The sequence below is a fragment of the Chiloscyllium plagiosum genome, chromosome 5 (genome assembly GCF_004010195.1).
Source record: "Chiloscyllium plagiosum isolate BGI_BamShark_2017 chromosome 5, ASM401019v2, whole genome shotgun sequence".
Taxonomy (NCBI): domain Eukaryota; kingdom Metazoa; phylum Chordata; class Chondrichthyes; order Orectolobiformes; family Hemiscylliidae; genus Chiloscyllium; species Chiloscyllium plagiosum.
In genome coordinates this window covers 72,225,819-72,243,475 of record NC_057714.1, presented here as the reverse complement: position 1 = coordinate 72,243,475, position 17,657 = coordinate 72,225,819, and the positions used below count along the sequence as shown (strand labels likewise).

Genomic DNA, 17,657 nt, shown 5'->3' with positions numbered 1-17,657 from the left:
CAAGGGATGAACTCGGATTTCACCAGTTTCCTCATTTCCCCTCCCCCCAGCCTGTCTCAGTCAAATCCATCAAATTCAGCACCACCTTCCTAACCTGCAATCTTCTTCCCGACCTCTCCGCCCCCACCCCAGTCTGACATATCACCCTCACCTTGACCTCTTTCCACCCATCACATTTCCGACGTCCCTCCCCCAAGTCCCTCCTCCCTATCTTTTATCTTAGCCTGCTGGACCAACTTTCCTCATTCCTGAAGAAGGGATAAAGTCAGAGTCATACAGCAAAAAAACAGACCCTTCGGCCTAAATCATCCATGTCGACTTGGCTTTCTAAACTGAACTAGTCCCATTTGCTTGCATTTGGCCCATGTCCCTCTAAACCTTTTCTATCCATGTACCCGTCCAAATGTCTTTTAAATATTGTAATTGCACCCGCCTTTACCACTTCCTCTGACAGCTTGTTCCATATACGCACCACCCTCTGTGAAGCAGTTGCCCTCAGGTCCCTTTTAAAGCACTTGTGCCTTCTAATTTGGACTGTCTACCCTGGGGAAAAGACTTTGTCTATTCATCTCATCTATACCTCTCATGATTTTATATACAACTTCAAGGTCACCCCTCAGCTTCCTACAGTCCAGGGAATAAGTCCCAGCCTATCCAGCCTCTCCTTATAACTCAAACCTTCCAGTCTCGGTAACATCCTTGTAAATCTATTTTGTACCCTTTTCAGTTTAATAACATCCATCCTGTAGCAGAATGATCAGAATTACATGCAGTACTTCAAATGTGACTTTATCAACATCTTGTACAGCCCAACTCCTATACTCAATGCTCTGACCAATAAAGGCAAGCTTGCCAAATGCCTTCTTCACCACCTTGTTTACATGTGACGCCATGTTCAAGGAACTATGTATCTGCACCCTTTGGTCTCTCTGCTTGACAAGACTTCCACAGTCCCATCATTAACTGCATAAGTCCTGCCCTGGCTTGTTTCACCAAAATGCAACACGGCACATTTATGTAAGTTAAACTCCATCTTCCATTCCTTGACCCACTGACCCAGTTGATGAAGATCCTGTTGTATGGTTTGATAACTTTTGTCATTGTTTAGTATACCACCAATTTTGGTGTCATCCACAAACTTACTAACGATGCGTCCTGTATACTCATCCAAATCGTTTATCTAAATGGCGAACAACAATGGACCCAGCACCAATCACAAAACACAGAATATTACAGTGCAGTACAGGCCCTTCAGCCCTCGATGTTGCGCCGCCCTGTGAAACCAAACTGAATCCTTGTGGCACACCACTGGTCCACAACCCTCTACCACCACCCTCTGTCTCCTACCATCAAGCCAATTTTGTATTCACTTGGCTAGCCCTCTCTGGATCCCATGTGATCCAACCTTACTAACCAATCTACTATGCGGGACCTTGTTGAAGGCCTCACAAATACTAAGTTTGAGTATTTATCCTGAGCTGGAGTCAGGCATGTCAACAATGTCTTACTATCAACTAATTTATTTCCTCTATCTGCATGTTCCTGCCTCTAGCATATTTTCAGGGAGGTTCTGGGGGAACTGAAGGGTGACTGATTGAAGTGAAGGGAATTCATACACCGTGTGAGTTTACTAGTTAACAGCCAAGATCCCACAATCTGGCTGGAGTTCATTGACTGAGTACTGGCAATCCAATGACTGTAGGCCACAGCAATTAAAGGCACATCCCGCAAAGCAGCTGAACATGGGTCAGTGGGTCATGAGATTCATGACTGCAGTATCCTGGGAAATATGCTTTTCTCAGCGTGAATGGCTTGGCAGTGGTGGGTGGCCACAGTACAGTTTACACCATTTACAAGACTTCTGAGGCTGCCTCTATTCTGTCGCGCATTTATGGTCACCATCCTACAGCTAGCAACTCACAGAGTGCCAGCCATCCACAGCCTTGGAGATCCTATTGGACCTCACAGCCTAATTAGTTTGGCCGCCTAACTAAAAATCTTTTCTAGTGCCCTTGAATTTAGGTGAGTGCCACAATTGGATCCTGGAACTAAAATTCAATTCAATTGAGTTGGATCAATGACCATTCATTTGATGAAACGTTATCCACCCGAAAACCTTAACTGTTTCTCTCTCCACAGATGTTGCCCAAACGGCTGAGTACTTCCAGCATTTCAGGTTTTTATTTCAGATTGCCAGCCTCAGCAGAATTTCTCCTTTGCAGTATTTCTGACTAGGTTTCTCACTTAACATATACAAATGGAGCAAGACTAGATAAATAAGACCATGCTTGATTCTCAAAATGTTCCAATTACTTTAACGAAGCCACAAAACCCACAAGGAAAATCATGGGCTTCCTCATGAATAAACTTGAGGTTTGTTGGCTGCAAAGGATCTTCTTTGCAAAATACTTGCAGTGACAATTAGCACTATAATAGAGAACAGTTAATCAATTAAAATATTCTAAAACAGGATGTTTGTGAATGTATTGCATACAATAAATGAGATTTGATAAACTGAAAGCACAGGTGGTAAATGTGGAATTAAGGTGGTGTTTATAGCTATAACAGTGACCTGGCTCAAAGAACAACATAACTGGTTAAATATTCCTGTTCAGGAATGCAAGAAGAGGAATTGCAGTGTTCATTAAGGAGGACAATGCAATGCTGGAGAAACAGAATGTCACAGAGGGTTCATTATTAAATATTATAGAGTTGTCATAATGGGAGACCTAAGTAACTGGAAGTAGATTGAGATAGTGACAGTGTAAATGGCAGAGAGGCCAAGCAAGAATGTAAACAGGAGAATTTCTGCAGCAGCTCAAGGAGTGAAGAAGCACTGATTGACCTGGTTCTTGGGAATGAGGTGGGCCCAGTAGATCAAATGACATTGATGGGGTATTGGTCACCATATCATAAGGTCTCTGACAGTGGAGAAGAACAATGAACAAGTGATATTCATTTGGCAAAATGCCAGGTATTGATCATTTTCAAGCAGAAAGAATCTAACCATTGCCTCTTGACATTCCATGGCATCACCATCACTGAATCTGACATGTTCCTCATGGGGAGGGGGGTTACCATTCAGCAAAAACTTAACTGGAACAGCTTTATAAATACTATGGCTACAGGAGCAGGTCAGAGGTTAAGAACCCTGTGGTGAGTAACTCAGGTCCTTACTCCCCAAAGCCTGTCTACAATCTAATGTGGAGTGTGAAGAGATACTCCCCAATTGTCTGATTGAGTGCAGCTCCAATGATATTCAAGAAACTTGACACTATCCAGGATAAAACATCTTGCTTGATTGGCATGACAGCCACAAAGATTCAATCCTTCCACTACCGATGTTTAGTAGCAGCAACTTGTGCCATCTACAAAATGTGCTGCACAAATTCACTGAGGGTCCTTACAAAGTACTTGCCAAAGCCATGATCAATGCCATCAAGGAAAAGGGTAACTAATACATGGGAATACCACTAGCTGCAGGCTCTTCTCCAAGCCATTTCCATCCTGACACAGAGTAATAAAACAGAATAAAAATCATTAACTGGGACATGGTTGACTCCAGTGAGAAAAACAGAGCTGGCTGGGACATACTGCAGGAAAACCTGTAGCTGAACAGCGGTCTACCTTCAAAGAAGAGATGTCTTAATAATAGGTAAGATATAGTCCCTCAAAGGATAAATTAATCCAGAGTTCACTGGATGGAAAGGGGGAGGTATTGGATAGACTGTACTTATAGCTGGCAAAGCATTGGGACCAAATGCATATAACTGAGAATACTAAAGGAAGCAGGAATGGAAATTGCAGAGGCACTGGTCAAAATTTCATTCTTTCTTAGCCTAGAGGTGCCACCAGAGTGGAGAAAAGAAAAATTTTTACAATTATTCAAGACAGAGTGTAAGGATAAACCAACAATTACAGAGCAGTTAATTTCAATTTGAGAAACAATGAATCTGAATAAAATTAATGGTGACATGGAAATGTGTGTAAGGGGAGACAGCATGGGTTTCCTCAGTGACAATAATTTTTTAGCAAACCGGGAGTCTTTGAAGAGGCATCAGAGAGGGGTTAATGAGGGTTATGCTGTTGATTTGATGTACAAGGACTTCCAAAAGGTCTTTGACATAATGCCGCACAACAGACTTCAGAACAATGTTAGAGTTCATGGAATGAAAAGATGTAGTAGCAGGGTGGACATAGGAAAAAGATAATAATTGTTAACAGGTATTTTTATAGGTTGGAGGAAAGCTTGTAGTGGAGTTCCCCAGGGGTTGATTTGGGACCCTTGATTTATATGCTGATTTATGTTAATGATCTAGCCCTTGGTGTACAAGGGACTATTTGAAAGTTTGGGGAAGATACAAAACTTGGGAGCTCTGTATACTGTGACAAGGATAGTGTAGAACTTCAAAATGCCATTTTGGAGTTAGTGGAGTGGACAGAGAAGCAGCAGATGAAGTTCAATGCAGAGAAGTGAGAGATGCTACACTTTGCTACCGAGAACATGGAGGGACAGTATAAAATTAAAAGTTGCTATTCTAAACAGTGTGCAGGAAAAGAGAGACCTGGGTGTACATGGACATAAGTCATTAAAGGTAACAGGATAGGCAAAGAGACCTGTTAATAAAGCATATTGTATCCTAGGCTTTATTTACACAGCCTAGGATACAATATGTATCCTTGCTCTTTAACAAGAGCAAGGAGTTTGTGCTGAACTTGTAAAGGCACTGATTAGACCTCAGCTGGAGTACTGTGTGCAGTTCAGGCTACCGCATTATCAGGAAGGAAGTGAATGCTATGGAGATGGTGCAAAAGAAGTTTATGAAAATTGTTTCAGAGTTGAGAAGCTTCAATTACGAAGAGAAATTAAATAAGTTGGAGCTGAGAAAGGAAAAGGCTGAGAGGAGATTTGACTGAGGTTTTCAAAACCTTGAGAGAACTGGATAGAGTAGATAGAGAGAAACTGTTCCTACTCATAACAGGATTATGAATGAGAGGCCATAGATTTAAACTAATTTTCAAAGGAAGTAAAAGGGATGTGACAGGAAACTTTTTCACACAGTGAGTAGTTAAGGTTTGGAATACACTGCCTGGAAATATGCTGGAAGCAGTATCAATTGAGAGATTTATACCAGTAGGAGTAGCCATTTATGCATCATGTTTGATCATCTTAAAACATTTCCACTGAGGAGAATGATGAAATTACTGTTTGCTCTACTTTCTTTTGTGTGAAAATCAAAATGAAGGTAATTTAGACTTTTTTAGAGGAAGTGTGACAATATTTTGTAGTCATATTGAATTATGTTAGCAATGTAAAGTAGTAAATTAGTTGGCAGTAATTGCTGCACCATTTGTGAAATGCATCGAACAGAGTAATATGACATTTTAACTCTGCGTAAGAGTTTGCACTGTTTAATATCTGTGCCTTACCTGTTCGATTTACATCAATTCCTTGAAGATATGGGAAATCACCTACTTCCCAAGGGGTGGCAGCTACTGTAAGAAAAGCTACCAGATTTCGATAGGTTGAGTTCTTTGGCAAGTTGAGAGACCTTCTCTGGAACTGGATTCTAGGCTGAATTAGAGCACCTATGGGTCAAAATAAATAAGGACTTATCAATCGCTTTTCGTAAGACATTACCATACAAGCATTACATTTCAGGGTCAACTAATGAAACATTAATTATAAATTATTTCATTCCAGCACCCATTTTCTCATGAATCCTAGAGTAAATAAAGATAATAATGGTGTTATTTCTCAAAACATCAGATGTAATCTTTGCGGGTGGGTGAGAGAAGAATCAACACAAATCGTGATTCAGGTGGAATTTGCCTAATTAATTTTGTGGTTAGGTTTTACAATTGCACCAAAAGATGCCATGGGTTTGCAATTTTTAAGTTAGGCTCCAATGATCTAATTGTGGTTTGCAGGCAAGTTGTAGCCTCATGTAATACACCTTTCCATTTAACTTGCGTACTTAAACCGTTTTATGAACATTAATTAAAAGATCTCTGAGAAAAGATTTGTAGCAGCGTCTTAAGGATTTTATTCTTATTTGTGGTTGTTTCAATCAGCCAGGAAGTTGGGTCATGGCTTGTGGCACTAACATTTTGTTTTCATGATAGGGAATAACCCTTTACCACTGTTGTTTGAAAGGAGGAATAAGGAGAAAAATTGAAGATGCAAGAAAGATAAGGGTGTATCAAAGATGAACTGCATCCACTAGTGGCTGTCCATCTGCAACAACAAGTTGACAAGCAGCTAGACTGCAATGCTCATATGGAATTTGATGCAGATTTTAGGACTGTAGAGAAGAAGACTCCAGTCTAAGCAAGACCACCCAAAACATTTGCCATAAAGGTGTCAGTGCCAACTGGAACAAACATTAGATGCATTCTTTCCTCAGATTCCATACACTGTTCTCTGTGTTCCCATCCCTATCTCTTCCTGACATACACCTCATTCTGTGCCACTCCACCTTTTAACTCCAGACAAGAGTTTCAATTTTTCACCACGTGGCATGGATTTTTGATAACCCACTTGCAAAGAATGAAATGCATTCTAGAAATATTATCAATCTCTGCAAAGATTGCAGATAGTTGTGTTCTTATGCATCACATCTGTAATTTTCCATTACTCCTCCAGTGAGTACCCTCTGCCTGAAAGAACCTTACACATCCACAATATAATATGAAGCTGACCTGACTTTGCAACTTCTACTGGACTCAGCACACTAACCTCTGGTCAGATGTTGAGAAAGCACCAACTGATTGGAGACCCGAATACAACATTACCTTCATAAATCCAATTTATAAAATGCTGCAAAGTACCAATAACCAAACAAAGTGCAGGAAAGAAATGTGGTTCTGGGTGGGATGCTCTTCAGAGACTCAGAGCAGACACAATGGGCCAAATGGCCTCTGCCAGCACTTTAGGGATTTTATGATGCTAATTACATAGATGATCTCTCTTCCATAGTTGAATGGAGTAGATGGGGTAGAGAAGAAGCCAATATTTATCAGGCTATGTTGATTATCTAAGAAAAAACAATGATGTGATTTCATCAAACATGTTATTCTGGATGGAAAAACATCAGATTGAGATTCTGTGGGATAAAAATAGAGGAAACTATGGCCCAGACTCTATTGTCATCAATGAAGCAATAACACTCATAGTGTTGACTTCTAAAAAAAAGCCCTACAAAGATCTGGCATTCTCTGTTACATGAATTTCAGCTTTGTGGATGTCCGTTTGAATCCAGTACTAGTCTAGAGGATTTTCAGAGGTCTGGCAACAGGAAATGATCAAGCAGGCCAAGCAACCAATCAGCTAATTTTAGACACCACAAATTAGGAAGTAAAAAGCATCAAATATCCTTTACATTTGAGACATTTTCCAGAGATTAAAATAAATGATTTTTCGTATTTATTAGAAGCTGCAATATGCAACCTTAAAAGTATATTAAAAGCTTGCACTTAATAGAATGGAAACAGTTGACATTATACAAATATAAAATCAGGTTTAGTTAATATAAATCTTAACTACAAATATAATATTAACTGCAAATATAAATTCAACTGTAGTTAAGTTATTAAAAACCCAATTATGTCTCAGTGTTTAACAGCATGAATATGGACTTTAGGTACTGTCATCAGTTTCAGAGGAACAGCGGTGGTGAATGCTGTTCTGGACTCTCATAAATATGTTTACACCATACATTCCAGTTTATAAAGGATATCATTTTTTTAAGTGCAGTAAAATAATGTTCCTTTACAAAAATATTGCACAGTCTTTTTAAACATAGCTTACCAACTTAAAAAGAAACATAATCACTTAAAAAGCAGTTCTGGTGTGAAGTCACGGTTTTTTCCTATTTAAGAAATGGTTTGAAATTATTTGTCATATTCTGTCAGTACATACCCTGAAATCCTGAGACAATCTGAACAACATCTTCATACACCATTAGGGTTGCTGACCGTTCAGGATGGAGAAGCAAGCTCACAGATGAAAACACTGATAAAGAAATAGATCAAAATAGCTGTGTATATTAACAGAGTCCTTGTGGCATTGCAGGAAGCTAAAAAGTACAGAATTTTAAAAAAATATCTATTTTCCAAAAACTGCAACATTACAATTTACAAGCTTTTCACGTACTAATTTTAATATGATTATTAATTTGGATAGTAAATAGATTTCTAAATCATGATACTGCAGTATGGAAGACTTCTCACAAACTTGCAATTTACAAGTGAATAGCACAGCAGCATCATAGATGATTGGCAACTCATAAATGCGCAAACAACCAAATTGGTCCGGTGGCTCCAGACAAGCCCCTTTCAGGCTGTGAATTAATGTTTTCCAGTCAATTAATTTTTCATGAAACAGACTACAAGGTCATCATTTATAGAGTCTCCAGGCTCCCTACTGGATCCATCTAACCAACATTTCGCAAATGCAAACCCACAAAACGAAAATGCAAGATTGCCAAGGACTCCAGAATCTGATTATCCTCCCCCTTGGATAATATGATTCAAGAAACATTGAGCAATTGACAACTTTTCTTTGAAAAAAAAAGCAGCATTTCAAAAATAATTATTTGAAAATTACATAAAAATTAATCACTTTTAGAGGTTGTTTTTGAGATTTGCTGTATAATAAGTTCAGGACCCACATCTATTATTCCCTTACCCACTGCCCCCAAAAAGAAATTGGTTGGGCTCCATACCTTTTTAGTTCAATCACATCTTTTAGCCATGAGTGAGTCATTAGTATAATCTAGATTAAGTATTGTGCATTTTTGCATTAGAAGTAACTGATGCGAAGGTTTAAAATTTTCAGCGAACTATTCAGGAGTGGTACTGAAATGCTACTTAAGTAATTCAGTCTAATTAACAGACATGACTAGATATGCCAGTGTTATTGTAACTGCTTTAAATTCTATACGTTTCCTTTAAAAGGTTACAAAATCTGGTCTTGCTTCATGAAGAAATGTCTTAGAGTGAGTGTTCTAAGGTTTGTTAAGATATAAAGATAGTTTGCCTAACGGCCAACTTTCACAAGTATTGCCAACAATTGATTCAATTTGTTCCTTTCTCCACCTGCCTTTACAGATTCTTAAACACATGTTGAAAGATTGGTTATGAGAGCCAGACAGATTATAGAAGCCAGACAGAAAAACAGGGGTGGGGGAAGGTCATGAAAGTGAAAAGCTATGTGACAATGAGAGAAAATGCCAAAATGAGAACAGGATCATGCAATTGAAAAAAAAACTCACCCCATCAATTCTATTCTTTCTTTCTCAAAGGTATTCAGCCTCTGCTTTATCAACTTGGGTGAAATTAGGTACATTTACAATGTATGGCACATTATGGTAAGAATTTATATCCTATTACACTGTGGTATTAGATTTTGTAGCACCATCGTATAATTGAAGGAAAATCTTTAACATACATGTGGGAGATTTATTGTAACAACAGATGCTGGCAAATAAAATATAAGTAGACATGGTTGCATGATTTTCAACACCTTTTTGTAATAGTTTAATGTAGCCCAATGGTAATTTAAGTCTAAGTGATGCATTTTATTGCCAACCTGCTCTATGTTGATCCAGTCAGGAATTCCAATGTTCTTAAGTGCATTGACAGAATGAGAAAGTTTGCACAGTGCAAATGGGTTGAACAGGAGGTGCGGGATTTCATTTCTACAGGTCCACACATTAAGGAGATACTTTACCAGGGTTAGAAATTAAAGAGAACAATTACATATTTCTGATCATTTTGGAGAGCAGGTTCCTTTGATAGGAGCTATTTTTGGCTGAGCATTACACTGATGGATGTCAAGGATGGTAAGATGCAAATGATGGAAGAATGGGTATTATTTTATACATTATTATGAACCATTATTTTATGCATTAGTAATTTTACAACATGTTTATATTCTGCAAGTGCAATACATTATAGATGGCTAGCACTTACACCAAGTTAAATAGTTTCATCAAATGCCAAGACTTCCAGGCTTGCTTACCACGCTAGGAGCTTATTCATACCTGGTCCTTATTGCGCATAAATTCACTCTCTACTGATCACAAGCTAGACCGCTTGGCAGCTGTCCACACAATCCTTTGAAAGCACAAACTCTACAGATGCTAGTTTAGTTTAGCTGGCAGCACATTCAGTTCTTGGTCAGACACTTGCTGATTTGAGCCATACAATCGCAGATTTCCACTCATAATCTGAAGTGATGTCAAAGGTGCCATCTTCCGGATGATAAACTAATGTCTTCCTACTTCATTCTGTCACTGATGTGGGCCTAAAGAAAGTTCTACAGTCTTATGTGAAGAGGACAAAGTTTGCCTGATTACAAATTTTCACATTGAGGACCTGCAGTGCACAGCTGTCAAGAATGTGACACCATCTTCTTTAATTAAGATCCATTATTTTTAACTCTGCTTCATAAAGAAAATAATGATTTACCCTGAGTATTAATAGCCCAATGGGAAAGGCTAATGACATTTACAAGTTCTGCAAATCAGTGAGTACTGACTGTTAAAGTAAAATGAAAAAAATTTCTAGCTCCCTGTCAAATCTTCAGGCACCAAATGTTTTACAGCTTATTACTTCTGAAATGTAGCATTACATTGTTAAATAACAGCAATAAAAGTAATCTGTTGTGATTTATATTTAACAGGAAATATAAGCAGTATCAATAGCAAGATGGGCTTTGAAAAGGATTAGTCTTCTCTCTTTCAGGATCTCCATAAGAAAACAGCAATACATCTAGTGAGTCAACAGAAGTACATCAGTTAGCTGGTCAGCGAGATCAGTTTGAAGAACTAATCAAATCAATTGATCTCACAGTTCCAGCTCCCCGGGAACTTGCCAGCAATTTTTGTTGCTGGACCAGTCAAAGACCAATGTAAGCTGGTCAAAAACACCCTCCCAAAGCTAACAATTTTTGCAGAGGTGAACAATAAAGCCAATCTAAATCAATTTTTAACAATCCTATTAAGAGCCAGTACATCGGCAATCCCAGCAAAGCTGCCAATTTGAAACTTAGTATCACACTACGCCTGTGTTTATATTCTGACATCAGCACAATGGTTGCTTTTCCTTGAGTCACAATATATGTTTTCAAGTTCTTTATTTTAATTTTTAATTTTATTCTAAACACCACCCCAAAACCTGTGTTATACACAGAACATTGAATATCGAAAAGTACAGCACAGTACACGCGCTTCAGCCCTCGATGTTGTGCCAACCTTTTATCCTACTCTAAGATCAGACTAACCATCATTGTACTATCTTCCATCTGCATACCCAAGAGTTGCTTAAATGTCCCTGATGTAGCTAACTCTACTACCATTGCTGGCAATGCATTCCATGCACCCACCACTCTCTGAGTAAAGAACTTACATGTAACATCTCCCCTAAACCTTCCACCAATTACCTTAAAATTATGCCCCCTTGTGATAGACATTTCCGTCTTGGGGAAAAGTCTCTATCCACTCTATCTTTGCCTCTCAACATCTTGTACACTTCTATCAAGTCACCTCTCAATCCTTCTTCACTCCATTGTGAAAAGCCCTAGTTCCAGCAACCTTTCTTCATAAGACATGCTTTCCAGTTCATGCAGCATCCTGGTAAATCGCCTTTGTTCCCTCTCTAACACTTCCGCATCCTTCCTATAATGAGGCGACCAGAACTGAACACAATATTCCATGTATGGTCTGACCAGGGCTCTATAGAGCTGCAGCATAAACTCATGGTTCTTAAACCCAACCCCCTGCTAATGAAAGCCAACACACCATATGCCTTCTTGATAACCCTATCAACTTGGGTGGGAACTTTGAGGGATCTATGGATGTGGACTCCAAATCCCTCTTTTCCTTCACACAACCAAGAATCTTGCTTTTAACCCTGTATTCTGCATTCAAATTCGATCTCCCAAAGTGAATCACTTCACACTTTTCCAGGTTGAACTCCATTTGCCACTTATCAGCCCAGTATTGCTTCAAGTTTTGTTAGTGGTTACCACTGAGTTAATATTTTAGTGTCTGAAATTCAACACTTCAATAAACTGAAAACATGCTTCTTTGGCTTTAAATATAATGCAAAAAGACAGATAATTAGTGTTTGCATTTTCACAACCAGAACTTCCTGAGGGTCTAATTAAATACTGTTTTTATATCTGATGCTTAAGTGTTCATGATAATAAAGATGGAACAAGTATTTTAACAGTTTGCTTACATTTGTAATTATGGTACATTCTGGCTCCTGAAGCAAGCAAGCTAAATGACCGTGAAAAATATCAGCTTTCTTGCACTTAGTTCAAGATTCCTACATCACACATAAATAGAGGAATTTACCTCGAGCCTCCTGCACCATTCAGTGATGATCAGTGACTTGACTTCAAATACCCAGCTTTATCCCATGCCTCATAATAACAAGAGGTAATAAAAACCTATAAATTTTGGTTTTAAAATTAACAATTGATCTAATATCCAATATAATTTACTGAAGAGATTTCCAAATCTCTACCATCTATTGCTGGTGAATTGTTTCCTAACATCATTCCAGAAAAGCTCTTGTTCTAATTTTAGACCACGTCCTAAACTCCACAAACAGCGGGAATGTCTTTCCTCAAACTATTCAAGTTACTCTGATTAAGATCTTAAAAACACTGACATTAATCTTGGAAACTACAAGGAAAACAATCATATTTTGTGCAATTTATCCTCATAACCTTTGGAGTTCTGGTTACAATTTGGGAAATCTAAGCTACAAATCCAAGACCAATATGTCCTTTTCAAGGTCTGCCTCATATTACTTAAGGAGTGCTCAAATCAAAATATTGTAGAGCCCTAATGAAACATCTAACTCTTTGTATTTTAATTCCTCGCACTATACAAAAAAAAAAATTCCACTACATTAATGATTATACTTCATGGGCTACAGAGTGCTTTGGGACATCCTGCACAAATGCAAGAATTTTTACTCTTTACTTATAAATGTCTTAACATCAGTGTTGGTGTTAATAATTGAAATTAATTATAATTTGACAAGAGTAGTGGAATTAGACCAAAGTAACATTGGGAATTGGAGAATGAATTCAATTTCCTTTTCTATTATTCTGTTTCCTTTATCCCTCTCCTTTTCTGACTAATTTAGTGAATGAACAAAAAAAGTCAAGATTTTTTTTTATTTCTAACGGTATCTCAGCTAATGCTAGCTGTGAGATCTTAGAAGGTAAACCTGAAATTAATTCCACAAGTGTCAAAATCACTTTGCACATCACCTGCTTGCATTATTTTCTACCTTGAATTTATTTGCTAACTCTTTCAATTTAAGCTTATTCTAACGTGTTGTTGAACAAAGAGACCTTGGAACACAGGTTCATAGTTCCTTGAAAGTACAGTGGCAGGTAGATAGGACAGTGAAGGACGAGTTTGGTATGCTTGCCTTTATGAGTCAGTGAATTGTGTTTAGAAGTTGGGAGGTGATATTATGGCTGTATAGGACATTGGTTAGGCCACTATTGGAATACTGCATGCAATTCTGGTCTACCTGCAGTAAGAAGGATATTGTGAGACTTGAAAGGGTTCAGAAAAGGTTTTATAAAGATATTGCCAGAGTTGGATGCTTTGAGCACAGGGAGAGGCTGAATAGACTAGGGCTACTTTCCCTGGAGCATCGGAGGCTAAGGGGTAACCTTATAGAGGTATTTGAAATCATGAGGGGCATGGGTAGGGTAAATCGATGAGGTTTTTCCCTCGGGATGGGGGAGTCCAAAAACAGTCAAAACCATAGCAGTTTTAAAAGGAAGAACAACAAACAAAGGTAGCACATGGTGAAGTCAGTGCAGGAGGGAGTGAGAAAGAAACTGACACAGCAGTGAACCTGCACAGTTCCTGCCTTTGCTGTTTTAATGCATGTATCGCTGGACATCGGAGTGTGTCTGGGAAAATTAACAAATAGTGAAATTCACAACTGATCTTGGAGGAACTCTTTGGGCAAAGATCACAGTAGAGAAGCAGATAAGTGTATTATTTTTAAGTGTTTCCTACAGAAAGTCTGCAGTAGTGCATAGAGTGGGTTCTTTCTTGATTGTATGTTTTTTGAGATATGTCTCTTCATTAAACTTAAAATATAAGCCATAAATATTAATTTAACCTGGGGCAGTGTTTTTTAGAGGAATAAGATGGTGTTATTTTCTGGGTCTGTAGATTGTGAGGGAGCAAAATGGCCTTTAAGAGGGTGATATGCAATTCTTGTCAGATGTGGGAGTTTAAAGAGAGTTTAGGGGTTACTACGGATCATATCTGCAATAAATGCTGTTGGTTGTGAATCTTTTCAGATCGAATGGATCGGTTGGAGACAGTTAGAGGCAATGAGGAATTTGCAACAGCAACAGTATGTGATGGATGGCAGTTATAGGAAAGGGGAAAACTCTCAGGTACAGTCACATAGATGGGTTAACTCCAGGAAAGGTAAGCGAGGTGGGCAGCTATTGCAGGAGTCTTCTCTGGCTATACCCATTTCAAACAATTATGGTGTTTTGGAAAATGTAGGGGGTGATGGATTCTCAGGGGAACGTAGCACGAACAGCCAAGTTTCTGGTATTGAGACTGGCTCTAATGCAATGAGGGGTACGTCGATTCTCTAGTCCAAGGTACAGACAGACGTTTCTGTGATCAGCACCAAAAAATCAGAATGGTGTGTTGCTTCCCTGGTGCCAGGATCAAGGATGTCTCAGAGAGGGTGCAGAATATTCTCAAGGGGGAGGGGGCCAGCAAGAGGTCTGTATATGGAACCAATGACATAGGAAGGGAAAAGGTTGAGATTCTGAAGGGAGATTACAAAACGTTAGGCAGGAATTTAAAAAGGAGGTCCTCGAGAGTAGTAATATCTGGATTACTCCCGGTGCTACACGCTAGTGAGGGCAGGAATAGAATAGAACAGAGGAATGCATGGCTGAGGAGCTGGTGTATGGAAGTAGGATTCACATTTTTGGATTATTGGAATCTCTTTTGGGGTAGAAGTGACCTGTACAAGAAGGACGGTTTGCACCGGGATGAATATACTGGAAGGGAAATTTGCTAGAGCTGCTCGAGAGGATTTAAACTAGTAAGGTGGGGGGGTGGGGCCCAGGGAGATAGTGAGGAAAGAGATCAATCTGAGACTGGTACATTTGAGAACAGAAGCGAGTCAACAATCAGAGTAGGCAGGGACAAAGTGGCACTAACAAATTAAACTGCATTTAGTTCAGTGCAAGGGGCTAACAGGGAAAGCAGATGAACACATAGTTAGGTACATCGGACTGGGATATCATAGCAATGATGGAAACATGGCTCAGGGATGGGCAGGACTGGCAGCTTAATGTTCCAGGATACAAATGATTAGATTAGATTAGATTAGATTAGATTAGATTAGATTACTTACAGTGTGGAAACAGGCCCTTCGGCCCAACAAGTCCACACCGACCCGCCGAAGCGCAACCCACCCATACCCTTACATTATGGTGTTTTGGAAAATGTAGGGGGTGATGGATTCTCAGGGGAACGTAGCACGAACAGCCAAGTTTCTGGTATTGAAACTGGCTCTAATGCAATGAGGGGTACGTCGATTCTCTAGTCCAAGGTACAGACAGACGTTTCTGTGATCAGCACCGAAAAATCAGAATGGTGTGTTGCTTCCCTGGTGCCAGGATCAAGGATGTCTCAGAGAGGGTGCAGAATATTCTCAAGGGGGAGGGGGCCAGCAAGAGGTAGCATTTTTCGGTGCTACAGGAAGGATAGAAAGGGAGGCAAGAGAGGAGGGGGAGTGGTGTTTTTGATAAGGGATAACATTACAGCTGTGCTGAGGGAGGATATTCCTGGAAATACATCCAGGAAAGTTATTTGGGTGGAACTGAGAAATAAGAAAGGGATGATCACCTTATTGGGATTGTATAGTCAGAGGAAAATTGAGAAGCAAACTTGCAAGGAGATCTCCGTTATCTGTAAGAATAATAGGGCGGTTATGGTAGGGGATTTTATCTTTCCAAACATAGACGGGGACTGCCATAGTGTTAAGGGTTTAGATGGAGTGGAATCTGTGAAGTGTGTATAAGAAAATTTTCTGATTCAGTAAGTGGATGTATCTACTAGGGAAGGTACAAAACCTGAAAATGTGTTGCTGGAAAAGTGCAGCAGGTCAGGCAGCATCAAAGGTGCAGGAGAATTGACGTTTCGGGCATGAGCCCTTCTTCAGGAATCATTCCTGAAGAAGGGCTCATGCCCGAAATGTTGATTCTCCTGCTTCTTGGATGCTGCCTGACCTGCTGCGCTTTTCCAGCAACACATTTTAAGCTCTGATCTCCAGCATCTGCAGTCCTCACTTTCTCCTAGAAGGTACAACACCTGACCTACTCTTTGGAAATAAGGCAGGGCAGGTGACTGAGGTGTCAGTGGGTGAGCACTTTGCGGCCAGCGACCATAATTCTATTAGATTTAAAATAGTGATGGAAAAGGATAGACCAGATCTAAAAGTTGAAGTTCTAAATTGGGGAAAGGCCAATTTGATGGTATTAGGCAAGAACTTTCAAAAGCTGATTGGGTGCAGATGTGCGCTGGTAAAGGGATGGTTGGAAAATGGGAAGCCTTCAGAAATGAGATAACGAGAATTCACAGAAAGTATATTCCTGTTAGGGTGAAAGGGAAGGCTGGTAGGTAAAGGGACTGCTGGATGACTAAAGAAATTGAGGGTTTGGTCAAGAAAAAGAAGGAAGAATATGTAAGGTATAGACAGGATAGATTGAGTGAATCCTTAAAGAAAGTAGGAGTATACTTAAGAGGGAAATCAGGAGGGCAAAAAGGGGACATGAAATAGCTTTGGCAAGCAGAATTAAGGAGAATCCAAAGGGTTTTTACAAATACATTAAGGACAAAAGGGTAACTAGGGAGAGAATAGGGCCCCTCAAAGATCAGCAAGGCGGCCTTTGTGTGGAGCAGCAGAAAATGGGGGAGATACTAAATGAATATTTTGCATCAGTATTTACTGTGGAAAAGGATATGGAAGATAAAGAAAGTAGCGAAATAGATGGTGACATCTTGCAAAATGTTTTTATTACAGAGGAGGAAGTGCTGGATGTCTTGAAACACAAAAAAGTGGATAAATCCCAAGGACCTGATCAGGTATACCCTGGAACTCTGTGGGAAGCTAGAGAAGTGATTGCTGGGCCGCTTGCTGAAATATTTGTATCATCGATAGTCACAGGTGATGTGCCGGAAGAGTGGAGGGGGGCTAACATGGCCTCCAAGCCCTGCGTTTTTTCCTCGCCAGACGTCCCCAACAGTACCCTTCCACCGACACTCTCATTCGTTTGGCCAAACTGGTGCTCACCCTTAACAATTTCTCCTTTGAATCCTCCCACTTCCTCCAGACCAAAGGGGTAGCCATGGGCACATGTATGGGCCCCAGCTATGCCTGTCTCTTTGTTGGCTATGTAGAGCAGTTGATCTTCCGTAATTACACCGGCACCACTCCCCACCTCTTCCTCCGCTACATTGATGACTGCATTAGCGCCACCTCGTGCTCCCGCGAGGAGATTGAGCAATTCATCAACTTCACCAAAACATTCCACCCTGACCTTAAATTTACCTGGACCATCTCCGACACCT

At 39.7% G+C, this 17,657-nt stretch overlaps 1 protein-coding gene across 1 annotated transcript in view; it reads right to left on the bottom strand.

Annotated features, from left to right (window-relative positions):
* fam171a1 (family with sequence similarity 171 member A1) overlaps window positions 1-17,657 on the bottom strand; it is a 193,816-nt gene that overhangs the window by 45,883 nt on the left and 130,276 nt on the right. Inside the window, exons 3-4 of the mRNA XM_043690324.1 lie at window positions 7,922-8,014; window positions 5,431-5,589 (exon numbers count right to left, since the gene is read on the bottom strand). Of these exons, the coding sequence (XP_043546259.1) occupies window positions 5,431-5,589; window positions 7,922-8,014 (252 nt within the window). The remainder of the gene's footprint in view (window positions 1-5,430; window positions 5,590-7,921; window positions 8,015-17,657) is intronic.